At 41.7% G+C, this 19,299-nt stretch overlaps 1 protein-coding gene across 1 annotated transcript in view; it reads right to left on the reverse strand.

Annotated features, from left to right (window-relative positions):
• Positions 1–8,269, reverse strand: part of MDN1 (midasin AAA ATPase 1) — a 174,473-nt gene extending 166,204 nt beyond the window's left edge. Inside the window, exon 1 of the mRNA XM_049652926.1 lies at positions 7,988–8,269. Coding sequence (XP_049508883.1) covers positions 7,988–8,119 — 132 coding nt within the window. The 5' untranslated portion in view covers positions 8,120–8,269. The remainder of the gene's footprint in view (positions 1–7,987) is intronic.
• Between the last annotated feature and the right edge of the window lie 11,030 nt (positions 8,270–19,299).

The following is a 19,299-nucleotide window of genomic DNA, read 5'->3' on the forward strand; positions in this document are numbered from 1 at the left end:
TAAGACTGCAGCTTGAGCACAACCTAAATACCCCATGCAAAAATATAACAATTTTCTCCAAAGTTCTCTCTCAAATAAGGTCACCTTACACCTGAGCTCTTACGAAGTCTTTCAAATTATAGGGCATTCACTCATAAAAACACCTAGGGTTTTTTTTTGTTTTGTTTTGTTTTGTTTTGTTTTGTTTTGTTTTGTTTTGTTTTGAGAAAGAGAGAGAGAGCTCACGTACACATGTGTGAGTACACACTCAAGGGACAGAGGTAAAGGGAGAATCTTAAGCAGGCTCCATGCCCCATGTGAGGCTCCATCTCACAACCATGAAATCATGACCTGAGCCGAAATCAAGTGTTGGATGCTTAACCAAATGAGCCATGCAAGTGCTCCAAAAATTCCTAATACTTTTTTTTTAAAAAAATTAATGTTTATTTATTTTTGAGACAGAGAGACAGAGCACGAGTGGGGGAGGAGCAGAGAGAGAGACACAGAATCCAAAACAGGCTTCAGGCTCTGAGCTGTCCGCACAGAGCCCGATGCGGGGCTCGAACCCATGAACCGTGAGATCATGACCTGAGCCGAAGTCAGACGCCCAACCGACTGAGCCACCCAGGTGCCCCCAAAAATTCCTAATTCTGAACAAAGCACTGAGTGGGGAAAGATGTTATATTGGAACAATTTCTATCAATATTAGTCCTGCAAGGAAATTTTAACAGAATTGGTCATGATTCACAGGGGCATGCTATGAAGCCCTCTAAAGATATCATTCAAGGGGCGCCTGGGTGGCGCAGTCGGTTAAGCTTCCGACTTCAGCCAGGTCACGATCTCGAGGTCCGTGAGTTCGAGCCCCGTGTCAGGCTCTGGGCTGATGGCTCGGAGCCTGGAGCCTGTTTCCGATTCTGTGTCTCCCTCTCTCTCTGCCCCTCCCCCGTTCATGCTCTGTCTCTCTCTGTCCCAAAAATAAATAAAAAAAAAAGTTGGGAAAAAAAAATTAAAAAAAAAAAAAGATATCATTCAAAAAAGTAGATAGTAAGTGGTTATATTGTGAAGAAAAAGAAACACATCACTTAGAAAATGAATGAAAAAAAGTGCAACTGTCCTGGACATGTTATATAGAAACTTGTGAGTTGGGAAAAAAATCTCCAGAGAGAACATCACTTCATGAACCTTCTCTTGAATCTGGAGGGGCGCCTGGGTGGCTCAGTCGGTTAAGCGGCTGACTTCGGCTCAGGTCATGATCTCGCGGTCCGTGAGTTCGAGCCCCGCGTCGGGCTCTGTGCTGACAGCTCAGAGCCTGGAGCCTGTTTCGGATTCTGTGTCTCCCTCTCTCTGACCCTCCCCTGTTCATGCTCTGTCTCTCTCTGTCTCAAAAATAAATAAACGTTAAAAAAAAAAAAAAGAAAAAGGAAAAGGTTTTAAAAAAAAAAATTAAAAAAAAAAAAGATAATCTGGAAAACAGGGTTAGTTGAATCAGATACTAAAAATAGGAAAAGGGGCGGGTGGGGTGGTTCAGTCAATTAAGCACGGACCCTTGATTTCAGCTCAGGTTGTCTCAAGGTCAAGCCCCGAGGTCAGGCTCTGTGCTGGGTGTGGAGCCTACTTAAGATTCTCTCCACCCCTGAGGGAAATGAGGAAGGGGCGCCTGGGTGGCTCAAGGAGTTAAGCATCCGACTCTTGATACTCTTGATCTTGGCTCAGGTCTTCATCTCAGGGTCCTGAGTTCCAGCCCCACAATGGACTCCACGCTGAGTGTGGAGCCTACTTAAAAAAAAAGAAAACAAGATACTTAGCCTTTTTTTCTTTTTTGAAGTAAGCTCTATACCCAATGTGGGACTTGAACTCATAGCCCCGAGATCAAGAGTCACATGCTCCATCAACTGAGTCGGCCAGGTACCCCTCAGTGTTTAACTTTAAAACAAGTAGTTGTACCAGTTTACACCTACCAGCAATGTCTGAGACCTCTGGTTGCCACATAACTTCACCACCACATAGTATGGTCAGTTGAAATTTTAGTCATTTTAGAGAAGGGGGAATGGAATCTGGTGCTTTTATCTGAATTTCTCTGATGCCACAGATGTTGAGAATTTTTTCAAGTGCTTAATGGCCATTTATTTATCATCTGTTGTACATTTGTTCAATCTTTTATCCATTTAATTTTTTTTTTTTTTTTTTAGCATTTATTCATTTTTGAAAGACAGAGAGAGACAGAGCATGAGCAGGGGAGGGGCAGAGAAAAAGGGAGAAACAGGATCTGAAGCAGGCTCTAGACTCTGAGCTATCGGCATAGAGCCCGACATGGGGCTCGAACTCACAGACCGAGAGATCATGACATGAGCTGAAGTCAGATGGTGAACTGACTGAGCCACACAGGTGCCCCATCTTTTATCCATTTTGAAACTGGGTTGTTCACATATTAACTGTGACGCTAGCTATTAAGTTTTTGTAGATGCTCTGTATCAGCTTGAGGATGTTTTATTCTATTGCTAACTTGTTTCTGTTTTATTCCTAGCTTGTTTTTCTTGAGTGGGCTTTGGTAATTTATATTCTTCAAACACTGATTTCATAAATTGTTCATTATTAGTAACTTACCTTTTTTTAAATTTTTTAAATGTTTATTTTTGAGAAAGAGAGACAGAATGCAAGCAGAGGAGTGGCAGAGAGAGAGGGAGACAGTCTGAAGCAAGCTCCAGGCTCCGAGCTGTCAGCACAGAGCCTAACGTGGGGCTTGAATCCACAGACCATGAAATCATTATTCGGGCACCCAGGTGCCCCCTCCCTCAATTTGTTTAAATCATGATTCAGTTCAAATGATTTTCTGACTCAGTGATTGTTCTTTAACCATCTTTTTTTTTTTTTTTAATCTTTAACATTTAGGGATTTTTCCCACTATCTTTTGGTTGTTTTTTTTCTTCCTTAATTTAATTCCATTGGGATCACTGAATATACCATGCATGATTTTAATTCTCCTAAATTTATTGAAACTTGTTTAATCAATCAGAATATGGTCTATCTTGGGGAATGTTCCAGATGTGCAGAATATGTATCCTACAGTTACTGGGCACAGCAATCTAGAAATGTCAGTTAGGTCAAGTTTGTTGATAGTGGGTCTTCTACATGCTTAGAGATTTTCTGTATTTGTTCTATCAATTAATCAGGATAGAGTGTCAAAGTCTCCAATTATAATTGTGAATTTGTCTATTTTTCCTTTTCTGTCACTTTTTGATTCACATATTTTGATACTGTTATTAGACACATATATATTTAGAGTTTCTTTCTTAATTTTGCACTACTGATATTTGGAGCTGGATAATTCTTTGTGGAAGCTGTCCCATGCATTGTAACACATTTAGCAGCATCTCTGCCCTCTAAACACTATATGCCAGAAGCAACCCCACCAACAGTTGTGATAACCAAAAAATGTCTCCAGATTTGCCCTTGGGGGAAAAATTGCCCCAGGTGAGAACCACTGCACTGGATTTAAAAGTATTTCAAACAAAAACTGGAAAAAAAGTTGAGAGAAAAAATTTTTTCTTTCATTTTTTAAGTGACAAATTTTCAAATAATATAAAACACCTCATATACCACTTAGAAATTTTTATTATAGAGATAATAGGGAGCTTTTATGCAGAATGGTGATAGATTCAGATGTCTTATTCATGACCAGAATAGGGAACCCACAGAGAAAAAAAGTTAAGTTAGTGGTTGCCTGAGGAGCTGTGGGAGAGCACAGTGACTGGGGTGGGAATGGGGGGGTGCTACCATCTAAAAGGTATGGGGGCTTCTTTTTGAAATAATGAAAATGTCAGGGCACCTGGCTGGCCCAGTTGAAAGAGCATGCAACTCATGACCTGGGGTCATGAGTTCAAGTCCCATGTTGGGGGACTTTTTTAAATAAAAAAAGAGGGGCTCCTGGGTGGCTCTGTCAGCTAAGCCTAAGCGTCCAACTCTTGATCTCAACTCAGGTCATGATCTTATGGTTCATGAGTTCGAGCCCCACATTGGGCTCTGCACTGGCAGTGTAGAGCATGCTTGGGATTCTCTCTCCCTCCCTCTCTCTCTGCCCCTCCCCTGCTTGCACTCTCTCTCTCAAAATAAATGAACTTAAAAAAAAATTAAAAAATAATTTTAAAAATTACAAAAGAATGAAAATGTCTAAACATCACAGTCTAAAACTGTGGTAACAGTTACACACATCTGTGAAAACAGCAAAAACCACTGAACTATAAATTTAAATGGAAGAAGTATATGGTACCTGAATTATATCTTAATAAAGCGGTTTTTAAAAATTATTATATTGGGGTACATGGATGACTCAGTTGAGTGTCCAACTTCAACTCAGGTCATGATCTCAAGGTTTGTGAGTTTGAGCCCCATATCAGGTTCTCTGCTGTCAGCATGGAGCCCACTTTAGATCCTCTCTCCCCCCTCTCTGCCCTTCCCCCACTTGCGAGCACACATACTCGCTCTCTCAAAAATAAACATAAAAAAGTATTATTGTAGCTCATATGTACTGATTACTGTTTTTCTTTAATTTTTTAAAATGTTTATTTATTGAGACAGACACACAGACAGACCGTGCATGGAGGAGAGGCAGAGAGAGAGGGAGACACAGAATCTGAAGCAGGCTCCAGGCTCCCAGCTGTCAGCACAGAGCCAGACACAGGGTTCAAACCCATGAACCGCGAGATCACGACCTGAGCTGAAGTCAGATGCCCCTGATTACCTCTTCTGTGCTAGGCATTTTGGTAAGCTCCTCACATGCATTATCTGGATCTTACAACAACCTTATTAATAGCAATAATAATTAAGAACCACTTCTACAAAGAGTGCTTACTATAGTGTAGGCATCTAGTCCTCACAGCAACCCATAAAGCAGGCAATATATCCCTATTTTACAGATAAGGAAACTGAAAAATTAAAAAGGGGTCAAGGTTACAAAGCTAGGAGAACCAAGAATCCACGTCACAGTCTGGTTCCAGAGCCCCTCCAACTATGTAGTAGCTACCATATGTAATATATCAAGAAATTGTGACTCAGGAGAGTTAGGTAACTTGTTCAAACCCCAAAAGCAATTATGTAAAAGAGAATTTGATCTTTAGCCATACTTCATTTCAATATCCATGCATGCTCTTAAGCATTCCGCTTTTCTTGAACATAGACAGTAATCAAGGAGGTAAGGATGTGTGATATGATTTATAACAACACATTTTTGTTCGGTTCTCAACCCCATTCCAGGCACAGAGCTCCTAAAATCCTTGCAATTTCCTGTGAGCAGAGTGATAAAGGTGTCTTTTGTTATGTTAAGGAGGTGAATTTTGTGTGTGGGGGGGGGCGGGGGTGGGGTTGCTGTTGTTGTTGTTTTAAGTAAGCTCTAGGCCCAACACGGTGCTTGAATTCACTAGACTGAGATCAACAGTTGCATGCTCTACCTACTGAGCCAGCCAGGCGCCCCAAGGAGGTGAATTTTGCAAAGCACCCAAGGATGGAACTGGCTGCCAAGAGAACCAACCAAGTGATTAGTGTTGGAACTTTCAGTCCCACCCCCACCTCCACCTCAAGGGCCAAGGGTTGGTCAATGAATTCCAACACCAATGGCTAAAGTTTTCATAACTTATACCCTATGTAATGAAGCCTCCATAAAAACCCAAAGGGACTTGGTCAGGAGAGCTTCCAGGTTGGTAAAAATATGGATATGTGGAGAAAGTGTCACCTCTGGAGAGGGGATGGAAGCTCTGCACTCCTCACATACCTTGTCCCTATGCATCTCTTCCATCTGGCAGTTCCAGAATTCTATCCTTTCATAACAAACCAGTAATTTAGTAAGTAAAATGTTTGAGTTCTGTGAGCCACTCTAGCAAATTAATCAAACCCAAGGAGGGGGTTGTAGAGAACCTCCAATCCACAGCCAGTTGGTCAGAAGTACAGGTGACAACCTGGACTTTCAAATGGCATTCAGAGGTGGGGAGGGCAGTTTTGAAAGACTCAGCCCTTAACACGTGGGATCTCATGTTATCTCCAAGTAGACAGTGTCAGAATTGAGTTAAATTATAAGACACCCAGTTTGTGTCTGAGAATTGCTTGGAGGTGTTGGAAAACCCACACTGGAATGGAGTCAGAACTGTAGGATGGTGGTGACAATAGGGATGAAAAGGAAGTAATAGATTCAATACTCAGTAAATAAAACACGGAAGACTTGGCCATATGTGAAGGAAAAGAAGTGAGAAGAGTGAGGACACTCAGTTCTCTAAAGTGGATAGGCAGAAGTTGCTGTCACCAGCTGAGATAAAGAACAAAACAAAACAAAAAACCCACAATCCTAAAGAATTCTTACTTCAGATCCCAATTGCAATGAGAATCATGTTTCAAAAGGCTTTGCTTTCCCATAAAAATTGCTTTGTTTCCAAAAAATAGTATAAATACAGAATGGCAACACAATCAAGTCTTCTGAGTGAAAGGTTTGAAATTAATCATGAAAATGATAAGGAACAAACCGAAAGACATCTCAGGAGAGAATCTGACAATGTGACACACAAAAAAGGTGTCCCAATCTCCTTAATTCAAATGAACTTTCTAGTAGCTTTCAAGTCTAATACTATTTCTATACAATCTCAGAATTCACATGAGTGATTCTCACACCTGTCAGATTCTCTAAAACTGTATCTAATAAAGGCTACAAACCATTTCCCCTCCCTACCCCCAGTACATAAACATCTATGTTACACCCAATTACAGTGGTAGAGAAACACAAATCCCCTGTTGCTGGTCTATGATCCCTAGTTTCAGAACCTCTGCTCTAAATTCTAACACCCACTTACAGAAAAATACATCTATCAACAATCCGTAACTCAGGACTGTCACCAAAAGCTAGCTCATACAAAGTGATGATCTCTTTCCTTAGTCCAGCCCACCAACATCCCTCTGATTCACCAGAGGGAATCACCATGTTTAGTGATTCCCTTCACTGGGGCTCAGAGGCCCCAGGGTATCTCTGACCTTCTCTCCCACCCCTCTTCTCCCCCTCCCCCTGCCCTTTACAAGTTCAATTTGTTGTCACCAAACAGAAATGCCTCTCATGTTAGTTCTCTGCAGCTCCAGACCCAAAATACTCCCGTCGCTTCCTGAGCAAAAGGATGTATGTGTACACAATGCATTCGTGACTGAATAAGTAAGTTCTAGATACGGGAGTTAGAAGGAAAAAAATAAACTAAACACATTTTCTACTCTCTAGAAGTTCAGAGATATTGGGAGTGGGGAAGCATAAAATGGGAAATTAAAATACAACGTGAAAATAAAATGCATGATAAAGGTTCTCAACTTAGCAGGGAGTTGAGAGAAGGCTCTTAAAAGGCCAAAACCCCATTTCTTAGAAAATCCTAATCCACATCATAGTCTCTACGGTTAATGTCACACAGCATTAGCTGTCTTGCTTTGTCCTTCAGTTGTTTTCTGTGTTTATGAACGGTCTCCAAAAATAGACGCTAAGTTCCCTGGGGGCAGAGACCGTAACGAATTTCTCTGTCTCCTCACAGAACCATACTGTGCCTCACGCAAAGCAGAAACGCAATCAATACGTGTCAGCCGGCCACAACTAAAGGATGGAGCAGAAAAGAGAAACAGTCACCCAGACTAACAGGGGCGGCTAGACTTGGCACACTTAAGTTAATACACATGTCAAATGGGCAGAGATACAACTTCAATTACAGAAAAACAAACCACATTTCTTTCGGAAGGCCACGTCTGCTACAGAGAGAAGACAGAAGTAGGTTGGAGGAGAATGGAAGGGTCTCTCAGATACACACAAAAGGCTTCTTCCAATTTCCTCAAACACGCGCGGACGTCTCCGCCCCAGACCAGCCCTGCGGAGGGGGCCAGGGTGACAGAACGCCGCTTCTCCCCTCCCTTAAAGTTGCGCGTCTCACTCAGGGTCGCAGGGCACGCGCGAGGGGGGCGGCCGGGGGCGGCCCGGCGTTTTCCCTCTCCCTCCTTCTTTTACCTGCTTGGCCAAGAACCTGCCCAGTTCGCTGCGGCTCTTCTCGTTCTTGGCAGCGAGTAAGCGCAGCGGCGCGGCCGCCACCTCTAGGAAAAGGTGCTCCATGACCGCAGACCCTCCGCCCCCGGCGGTCATCAGCGCTCCCTACTTAGCGCTCGGAGCCCCCGAGCCACCGAGGTCCCGCGCTGGAGGTGCCAGCAACTACGCCACCGGGGGAACCAGCCACGGCTGCCCCGCAGACACCGGGAGAAGTGCAGCACACGTGGGGGAGCACGCGGCGCCCCACGTCATCAGCCCTCGACCACCACCGCCACGGCAGGGCGGCCCCAGCCCCGCCCCCTCAGCAGCGGAAACAGCGGGAGTCACTACCGCCCCAGTTCCGGGAGGACGTTTGAAGCGGGCATCGATATCGTGATTCGGGTCCGACCATTGCAGTGATGGTAGGTCCCGGAGACAAGGTGTGGCGGGACAGCGAGACAGGAGATTCTACTAGGCCCGGAACTGAGGGAGCCCATAGCGGCATGTGATCCTCAGCCCACCGTGCCTCCCTCCTATTGAAATTCACAAGTATGACCAGCACCCCCCCTTGCAGCATTCTTTTTTTTTTAAATTATTTTAATGTTTATTTATTTTTGAGAGACAGAGGGAGATACAGAATCCCAAGCAGGGAAACAGGATCGAGGCTCTGAGCTGTCACCACAGAGCCTGATGCAGGGGTGGAATTCAGGAAGTCGGAGGCTTAGGACTGAGCTCCCCAAGCGCCCCACCTTGCAGCATCCTTAATATAAATATTGGAAATAAGTGTTCAGTTAGGGAATATTTAAGTAAAGTAGGGCATATATATTATATTACGACGTAATTTAAAAGGGTGGAGTAGAAGAGAACCTGAAAGTTCCATTTTTGTGATGTTCAAGAAGAAGCCAAAATAATGACAAAGTCAAGCTAACGGTTGCTCTGAGAAGTGTTGACAACCAAGGAACCTGAGGGAACATGCTATGGTAATGGAAATGTTTCCTTATCTTCCTCTTGGTGGTGTTACTCTAGTAGATAAATTTTAAAAAGCAAAAAATTGTACACAAGATTTGTGCACCTTGTGTAAATTATATTCCTAAAAAGTGTTTTTAAAGGGGGGTAGATCTCTAATAGCAAGTGTATACCATGAGTCAATATTTTAAGAAGGTATTTGAGGGATGCCTGACTGCCTCAGTTGGTGGAGCCTGTGACTCTTGATCTCCGGGTTGTGAGTTCAAGCCCCATGTTGGGTGAAGAGATTACATAAAAATAAAATTTTTTAAACATGTATTTGAATTTGAATTTTTTTCCCCTAGGGTTTGAACGTTAGCTTCTGGGGGAACTCAAACTCAAGCACAGGACTTCTAGAACTAGGGAACTGTGGAGGTGGGCAAAAAACGTTTCCACATGAATAATGTTTCTAAAATTCCCAAGAAGATCAAGAGGGTTCCCTGAGGACATAGCACAATGTATGAAAAATTACCCACATTTGAGGAATTACTCATTTTTACCCCTGGGTATATCCCATATATATGTGAAGTGCACTTGTTAATAAAATTATGTGTTGTTGTTTTCTTGTTAATCAGTCTTATATGACAGTGGTCTTACCCAAGAACTTAGAAGGGTAAAGGAAAAATTATTTTTCCTCCTCTACACACCCTTTCTTATGACCTTTCTCAAGCAACCATAAGGCAACATTTTTGGGTGATAGAAATGTTCCAAGACTGTATTGTGGTGATGGTGGCATAACTCTATAAATGGAATAAAGTCATTGAATTGCTCACTTAACAATGAACGAACTTTATGGTATATAAGTTAAACCTCAGAAAACCTTTAGCGGTGCCTGGGTGGCTCAGTCAGTTGAGCATCAGGGTCGTAAGTTCAAACCCCACACTGGGGTCTGCAGTGAGTGAGGAGCCTACTTAAAAAAAAAAAAAAAAAGGAAAAGCTCTAAAAATAAAGTTATACTAATCAGCAAGGAATAGGATATGTAGGCACAGATGAAACAAGATTGGCAATATACTGATAATTAATGAAACTAGATGTTGAGTGAAGGGAATTCATTATACTCTTTCTACTTTTGTGTAGAAAAATTTCAATAATAAAAGGTAAAATAATATGTATTTTTAAAAAGACGACTAGGGTCATGTCAAAAGGACTCAGGTACTAAACAGTAGCAGAATATACCACTTAGGCATGAAGGAATTTGGAACATGCCACCCTAAACTATGCCACGTTGGTATATTGATTATTTTGAGGTAAAGACCCTTTGAAACAGAAGATGCAGGAAGGGCTCTCTGACCATGCCTCCCTTTTCTACATATAGCAAGGCATAAAATTTCCCATGAGAAAAGTGCCGCCCCCGACTTTACAAGGAATAAAAGAAGGTACTTATCACCTGAGACTGATAATTGACACCAAATGGGTCTGTACAAACTTACTAAAATAATCCTTATCTTCCACTAATTTTCCCTCCCTAAGTCTCCTAGTTACTTGCCTACAATTTACTGCCTCTAGCCCAAACCTCTTTTGCCTTGTCATTTCTTTACAAATCTATTGCTTCTTTTTCTAGAAGATCTATAAGCTCTCTTGAACTGAACGCAATTGAGGAAAAGCAGATCCAGAAGCTCTCTGCCCTCCTATTTGCCTGTAAGCAGGATATAAGTTTTTAAGAGTGTCTCCCCTTCCCTTCTCTACAACTGTAGACCTTTATTAGCACAGAGAGAGCAGCAGAAGAAACTATATAACAAACTTTGCTAAAACTGTCTGTTATCTACCATTTGTTTCCCCATATATTTGCCGTCTCACAATTTGCCACCTCCAGAAACTCAAAGTCCTTTTCCTCTGTTTTGTCACTTCTCTAAAAATTTATTGTTCTTTTTTTAAGATACCATATAAGCCCAAGTTTTAACTATTTGAGTTACTGATCTGAGTCCTCCTATGTGTATGCACGATGCACATGTTAATAAATTTATGTTTTTCTCTTGTTAATCTGTCTCTTTTTAATGTTTTTTATTGGGCCCAAGCCAGAGAACCCAAAATGGGTAAGGAAAGTTATTTCTTTTCCTCCTTTACAGTACAAACTTAAAGAGATCTCCGCTGACCAATGATGGTACAGTTTGAGCTTCAATGAAGATAACAATTGCAATGAATTGACACGTTATATATGTTTAAATCCATGACTACATAATAATATTTTTAAAAAACTGGTTACCTTTGGGGGCACCTGCATGGCTCAGTGCATGGCTTAAGTGTCCAACTCTTGATTTCGACTCAGGTGATGATCTCACAGTTGTGAAATCAAGCCCACCTTTGGGCTCTGAGTGCAGAGCTGCTTGGGATTCTCTCTCCCTCTCTGTCTCTGCCCCTCTGCAACCCCCTCAAAAATAAATAAACTTAAAAAAAATTAAAAATAAAAAGAACGTAATACCACCAATAGTCTTCTCAAAAGTATCAAATCTCCAGATCTAGCTGCCAATATGCAGAAAATAAAGAGAACAGAGAAATATGTTAAACTGCACCATGAATATATAATCAGCAAAATCCAGACTGTTGGGAGAGTCTACAAGTCAAAAACACAATTTTTCAAGAGATGAACTTATTTTTTTTTCAATTATTTATTTTGAGAGAAAGAGAGAGTGCATGTGTGCACACACAGGTGCCCACAGGAGAGAGGGGAAGAGAGACAGGAAAGAGAATCCCAAGCAGGCTCTGTACTGTCACTGGTGAGCCTGACTCAGGGCTCAAACTCACAAACCTCAAGATCGTGACTGGAGCCAAAATCAAGAGTCAGACACTTAACCGACTGAGCCAGCCACGTGCCCCTAAAGAGATGAATTTAAAGAAAAAGTAAGGGGGGACACCTGGGTGGCTCAGTCAGTTGAGTATCTGATTGGCTCGTCATGATCTTGCGGTTTGTGAGTTCAAGCCCCACATCAGGCTCTGTGCTAACAGCTCAGAGCCTAGAGCTTACTTAGGATTCTGTGTCTCTCTCTCTCCCCCTCCCCCACTCAAGCCCTGTCTCTCAAAAATGAATAAATGTTAAAAAAAAAAAGAAAGGCTGGGGAACCTGGCTGGCTCATTTGGTAGAACACACAATCCTTGACCTCAGGGTTCTGAGTTCAAGCTCCATGTTGGATGTTGAAATTACTTAAAAATAAAATATTAAAAAACAAGAACAAAAAATAAATAAATAGGGGCGCCTGGGTGGCGCAGTGGGTTGAGCGTCCGACTTCAGCCAGGTCACGATCTCGCGGTCCGTGAGTTCGAGCCCCGCGTCAGGCTCTGGGCTGATGGCTCGGAGCCTGGAGCCTGTTTCCGATTCTGTGTCTCCCTCTCTCTCTGCCCCTCCCCCGTTCATGCTCTGTCTCTCTCTGTCCCAAAAATAAATAAAAAACGTTTAAAAAATAAATAAATAAATAAATAAAAAGGAAAAGAAAGGTATGGGAGGGGAAACTGAATTATGAGACTGCTACAGACTGAATGTTTGTGTCCTCCAAAATTAATGGTATTTGGAGGCAAGGTATTTGGTATTTGGAGGCAAGGCCTTTGGGAAGTAATTAGCTTCAGGTAAAGTCATGAGGGTGGAGCACCAATAAAGGAATTAGTGCCCTTGCAAGAAGAAACCAGAGCCTAACCTCTCTTTCTGCCTTGTGAGCATTCAGTAAGAAGGCAGCTACCTACAAACCAGGAAGAGAGCTCTCACCAGACATGGAATTTGCCGGCACCTTAACCTTAGACCTCTCAGCCTCCAGAGCTGTGAAAAATAAATGTTTGTTGTTTAAGCCACCAGTCTGTGGTATTTTGTTCTAGCAGCCTGAACTAAGACTGAGACTTATGACACTTAGCAAGTTTTTATAACACAGGCAAAACTAAATTGTAGTGCCTAGAAATGCACACTTGATTAATCAAACCATAACAAAATGCAAGGGAGTTTTTACCCTGACAGTCAGGATAGTAGTTTTTGTGAGGAGGAGAGGGGCTGTGTTTGGGGTAGGGCGTATAGAAAAGCTTGTAAGTTTGATTTCATGACCTGTGTGGCAGTTACAATGATATTTACCTAATAATATTTCATTAATAGATGTTTTTATTGTTCTACAATATAAGTTTTTTTAATGAATACAGAAAATGTAAATAAAAACTAAAACATTGTGGGATTCAGAACTCAGGACACTTCAGGGGTAAGAGTTCTCATTTCTCCCAGGTGCTCTTTTTCTTTTTTTAAGTTTATTTATCTATTTTGAGAGAGGAAGAAAGAGAGAGAATGAGTGGGAGAGGTGGGGGTGGGGGGGAGAGAGAGAGTCCCAGGCAGGTTCTGCACAGTGTGGAGCCCCACAAGGGTCTTGAACCCACAAACCTTGAGATCAAGACCTGAGCTAAAACAAAATTGGATGCTACACCGACTGAGCCACCCAGGCACTCTTCTTTAACTTCAAATTATTGCTCTCAAAAAATTATTTGTGCTTCAGGAGCACCTGGCTGGCTCAGTTGCTGGAGCATGCAATTCTTTTTTTTTTAATTTTTTTTTCAATGTTTATTTATTTTTGAGAGACAGAGACAGAGCATGAATGGGGAAGGGGCAGAGAGAGAGGGAGACACAGAATCCGAAGCAGGCTTCAGGCTCAGAGCTGTCGGGAAAGAGCCCGATGCAGGACTCGAACCCACAAACCGCAGGATCATGACCTGAGCCAGAGTCAGACGCTTAACCGACTAAGCCACCCAGGCGCCCCTGGAGCATGCAATTCTTGATATTGGGATTGTAAGATTACTTAAAAAATAAAACATTGGGTATAGAGACTACTTAAAAGTAAAATATTAAAAAAAAATTATTTGTGTCTCATTAGGATATCAGAAGTGTTCTTTGAAGTTGAGAGAGCCCTGAAACAGCATCTAAGGACCTCAACCATTAGTTGTACTTTTCCATTAACTAGCTGTGTGACCTAGGTTAAGTGACTTAAACTTCCAAGCCTCAGTTTTTCTCTAGAAGTTCTGATTCTGTGTCTGTCTCCCAGAGTCAATAAATACTCTAGGAACACAGGAAGTGCCGTATCACACAGTGCTGACATACTTTTCTCATACACAATATGCATTTAATAAATGTTCAACCTTTCCAGGATGACTGAGAAAACCAGGAGCAACTTAATTAAATCACTTGTGCGAATTATGAAAAATAACAAGTTTAGAAACTGTTGTACCAGGGGCACCTGGCTTGCTCAGTTGGTAGCGTGTGTGACTCTTAATCTCAAGGTTGTGAGTTTGAGCCCCACATTGGGGGTAGAGATTACTTAAAAATGAAATCTTTAAAAAAAGGGAGGGGGGGACTGTTGCACTCATTTCTCTATCTACTTATAAACTGTGTAAGAGCGGGGCGCCTGGGTGGCTCAGTCGGTTAAGCGTCCGACTTCGGCTCAGGTCATGATCTCACGGTCCGTGGGTCCGAGCCCCGCGTCAGGCTGTGTGCTGACAGCTCAGAGCCTGGAGCCTGTTTCAGATTCTGTGTCTCCTTCTCTCTGTGACCCTCCCCCGTTCATGCTCTGTCTCTCTGTCTCAAAAATAAATAAACGTTAAAAAAAAAAATTTTTTTTTTTTAAAAACTGTGTAAGAGCATACACAAATTAAGAGGCCTAATTTTCCTTGAAAACAAGGGAGGAAACTCCTCCTCTCTCTACTTCACTTCATTCTTTTCTTTCAGAATTTCTTTCTCTTCTCTCCAGCTCTTTTCAAATACATGTATATTTTTTAAAAAATAAGCCTCTTGCCAGTTTTACAACTCAGGAATTTTTCTTTAAGGACCTGGGAGCCATCTCTTTGTAACAAAATCATCACCAAGGAAGATAATGCTCAGTCACCCAATTTCTGGGGAGATGGACCTAACTTGTCACCTGACTCTGAATTGCAAAACCTACCTAATATAATGGATTATAGCCACTTGGCTATTGTTAAGTTAATTAAACAAACAGGCCATGAGACTGAGGTGGCTCTAATGCCTTGGTAGCCTTCCTAAGCAAATCAAAATCTAAGTCTGGTGAATGCCTGAAGGTTAGGAAATCAAAACACTAAAGACAATCACAAACAGCCAACCCAGCTTTGAGCTATAGCAAATCCAATTCCTTTCTTTGCATCTATACTTTCTGTATAAATTTTTCTCTCGGCTTCTGTCACAGAGTACTACTTCTGGTTTAACACTGCCCAATTTGGATTGATTTTTGCTCAAATAAACCCTTAAATTTTTATTTTATTTTTTCTATTTTTTAAGTAGGCTCTGCACTGTTTGTGGAGCTCAGTACAGGACTTGAACTCATGACTCTTTGATCAAGACCTGAGCTGAGATCAAGAATTGGATGCTTGGAGTGCCAGGGTGGCTCTGTCGGTTAAGTGACCGACTTCGGCTCAGGTCATGATCTCACAGCTCTTGAGCTCAAGCCCTGCATCAGGCTCTGTGATGACAGCTCAGAGCCTGTAACCTGCCTTGGATTCTGCATTTCTCTCTCTCTCTCTGCCCCTCCCCTGCTTGTGCTGTCTCTCTCTCTCTCTCAAAAATGAATAAACTTAAGGACAAAAAAAGAGTTGGATGTTTAACCAACTGAGCCACTCAGGCAACTCAACTCTTTTTTTTTTAACAAAATTTTTTATGTTTATTTTATTTATTTTGAGGGAGAGAGAGAGGGAAAGAGAGAATGAGCAGCAGGGGAGGGTCAGAGAGAGGGAGGGACAGAGGATCCAACGCAGGTTCTGTGCTGATAGCTCAACTCACTAACAGTAAGATCATGACCTGAGCCTAAGTCAGACACTTAACCCACTGAGCCACCCAGGCACCCCTTCCCCCACTCTTAAAATTTTTATTAAGCCTTGGTATATCTTTTAACACTATATAAAAGGGTGAAATTTCTGGGGCGCCTGGGTGGCTCAGTCGGTTGAGCGGCCAACTTCGGCTCAGGTCATGATCTCGCGATCCGTGAGTTCGAGCCCCGTGTCGGGCTCTGTGCTGACAGCTCAGAGCCTGGAGACTGTTTCAGATTCTGTGTCTCCCTCTCTCTCTCTCTCTCTGACCCTCCCACGTTCATGCTCTGTCTGTCTCTGTCTCAAAAATAAATGTTAAAAAAAAAAAAAAGTGTGAAATTTCTGTCTTTGCAACCTCTTTAGGGCACTGTCTGTGATGTGCATCACATTCTGGTTTTATGCTAATTCAGTAATAAAATTGTTACCTTTCTCTGCCTTCATAGAGGAATTTTCTGGGTTTGGAAGAGATTTTGTTTTTAATTATTTTCCCCAACAGCTGTGATTTCATATATAAAATTTTTTTAATGTTTATTGTTGAGGGGGAGAGAGAGAGAGAGAGAGAGAGAGAGAGAGCGCACCAGCATGAACAGGGGAGGGGCAGAGAGAGAGAGAGACAGAGAATTCAAAGTAGGCTCTGAGCCCTCAGTGCAAGCAGCCCCACAAACCTGGAGATCATAACCTGAGCCGAAGGCAGACGACACTCAACTGACTGAGCCCCCAAGGCACCCCGTGATTTCATACATAAAACAAGCGGTCACATTGAGAATTAGAAGAAACCAAGTCCCTCTCATCATTATTTTCAATAATGAATTCCTTACTAAATTATCAGTTCCTTCCATAAACATTGACTACCCAGTTAGCTTATTCAATACCTACTATAGACCTTTCTTTATTCATATTTAATAGTAAATGTCCGTAAGAGGCAAAAACAAAACAAAACAAAACAAAAAACCTCTTTCTCTCTCAAGATTTTCTGGTTTCAACTGTTCCTAATTCTCATACTCAATGTAAAGATGACAAACAGGGGCCCAGACCTTAAAGGATTCTCAGTCTTATGGTGAAGGCAGACATCTAAGGGATAGTATCACAAAGGGTTCCCATAGGGATTTAGGGAGAAGGTGCTATGAGACTACAAATAGGGTATCTGCCAAGTCAACCTAGAAAACAGCAAACGCTTCTGGAGAAAGTGGGATATGAGCTCAGGGTCGAAAGTAATATAATAGGTTTTATCACAGATTTAGAGAAAAGTCAAAGAAATTACACAGTAGATGCTATTTCTCTAGTAAGCTTTTCATGGAGACCCTTGTTGCTAGCCCTATTCCTTTATGTCTCAATCACTCTTTTCTCTGCCCTGCTCTGAGAAAGGCTCCTCCATCAAGTGAATCTCTGTCTCTTCTGGGAAAAGTCCATTCTTTTTCCACAGAGCCTCACCTATGATATGTTATGTTTCCAAAATATCTGGGAGAATTTCCAAAGCATATTAATAGTCATGCATTTCTCACAGCCTGAATTCTTTTTTTTTTCTTTTTAATGTTTATTTCGTTTTGAGAGAAAGAGAGAGAGAGCATGAGCAGGGGAGAGGCAAGGTGAGAAGGAAACACAGAATCCAAAGCAGGTTCCAGGCTCTGAGCTGTCAGCACAGAGCCTGACATGGGGCCTGAACACATGAGCCGAGCCATGAGATCATCACCTGAGCTGAAACTGGATGCTTAACCGACTGAGCCGGCCAGGCACCCCTCTCACAGTCCAAATTCTTTAACCAATTACCCCCACCTTTACTATTGTTAAAAACAAGACAACAGACCGACTCTTGGTTTCAGCTCAGGTCATGATCTCATGGTTTGTGAGTTGGAGCGCCACATGGGGCTTTGTGCTGACAGTGCAGTCTGCTTGGGATTCTCTCCCTCTCTCTCTGCCCCTCCCCTGCTCGCTCTGTCTCTCTCTCAAAATAAATAAATAAAAACTTAAAAATATTTTTAATTAAAAAAAATTTAAAAAACCAAGACAACAGATCCCAAAATGGAGGTGCTTATGCAAAGCTCTACTTCACTAAACCAAGACTTAATTACAGTTCAGCATGCCCAGAAATGGAGTTTTAAACCATTCGGTCAGGAATTGCCAGATTAGCACTAGTAGGTAATCTGTCTGAAAGACTCCTGCCAATCCCTGAGGAAAGTAACTGCAATACTCATTTGATTTTTTACCAGTACAACTTCCTTGTTTCTACTCTCTTTTGCCTATGAAAGTTCTTCATTTTATATAGCTCCTCAGAGTTCTTTTTCATTTTCTAGATTGGATGCTGCCTGACTCAAATAGATTTTTGCTTAAATAAACCCTTAAAAATGTTACTATACCTCAGTTTATCTTTTCACATTATCAATATGACAATTGATTAGTTTTGCCTGGTCTTGAACTTCCTATAAATGAAATCACACAGTATGCATTATCTGTGTCTGGCTTATAACACAATTTATTTTTTTCTTTCTCTTATTTTTTTTAAATGTGCTTTTTCTTTTTTGGGTGCTTGGGTGGCTTAGTTGGTTAAGGATCGAACTCTAGGGCAGATCATGATCTTGTGGTTTGTGAGTTCAAGCCCCGTGTTGGGTTCTGTGCTGACAGCTCAGAGCTTGGAGCCTGCTTCAGATTCTGTGTCTACCTCTCTCTCTCCCCCTTCCCCACTTGCAATGTGTGTCTCTCTCTCTCTGTCTCTCTCAAAAATAAATAAAAAATTTTTATAATAAATAAATTAACATTAAAAAATTTTTAAATAAATATACTTTTTCTTTTAAAAATGTGTATTTTTAATTTTTGTGAATTAAAAACAATTTTAATGTTTATTTTTGAGACAGAGGCACAGGGTATGTGTGGGGTGGGACAGAGAGTGAGGGAGACACAGAATCCTAAGCAGTCTCCAGCCCCTGAGCTGTCAGCACAGAACCCCATGAGGGGCTCGAATTCATGAACTATGAGATTGTGACCTGAACCCAAGTCAGATGCATAACTGACTGAGGTACCCAGGCGTCCCTAAATGTTTAATTATTTTGGGGAGGGTGGGTAGAGAGCAGGGGAGTGGCAGAGAGAGAGGGACAGAGGATCCAAAAGAAACCTCTGTGCCGATAACAGACTTGGGGCTCGAACTCATGAGCCGTGAGAGATCATGACCTAAGCCTTGAACTCATGAACTGTGAGATCATGACCTGAGCCAAAGTCAGATGCTTAACCAACTGAGCCACCCAGGCACCCCTTTTCTTTCTTGTATTGATGAACATTTAGGTTGTTCCCAGTCACAGCTGTTATGAATATGAATGAAGCCTTTATAAATATTATGATATATGCTTCTTGATGTACAAAACACACATAGCTCTTGGGTATATAATCAAGAATGGGATTGTGGGGTCATAAGCTGTTTTTTTTTTTTTTTCCCAGACTGAGTTTTTTTTTAATTAATTAATTAATTTTAAAAATTTAAATCCAAGTTAGTTAGCATATAGTGTAATAATGATTTCAGGAATAAAATTTAGTGA

Source organism: Panthera uncia, assembly GCF_023721935.1.
Source record: "Panthera uncia isolate 11264 chromosome B2 unlocalized genomic scaffold, Puncia_PCG_1.0 HiC_scaffold_24, whole genome shotgun sequence".
In the NCBI taxonomy this organism is placed as follows: Eukaryota; Metazoa; Chordata; class Mammalia; order Carnivora; family Felidae; genus Panthera; species Panthera uncia.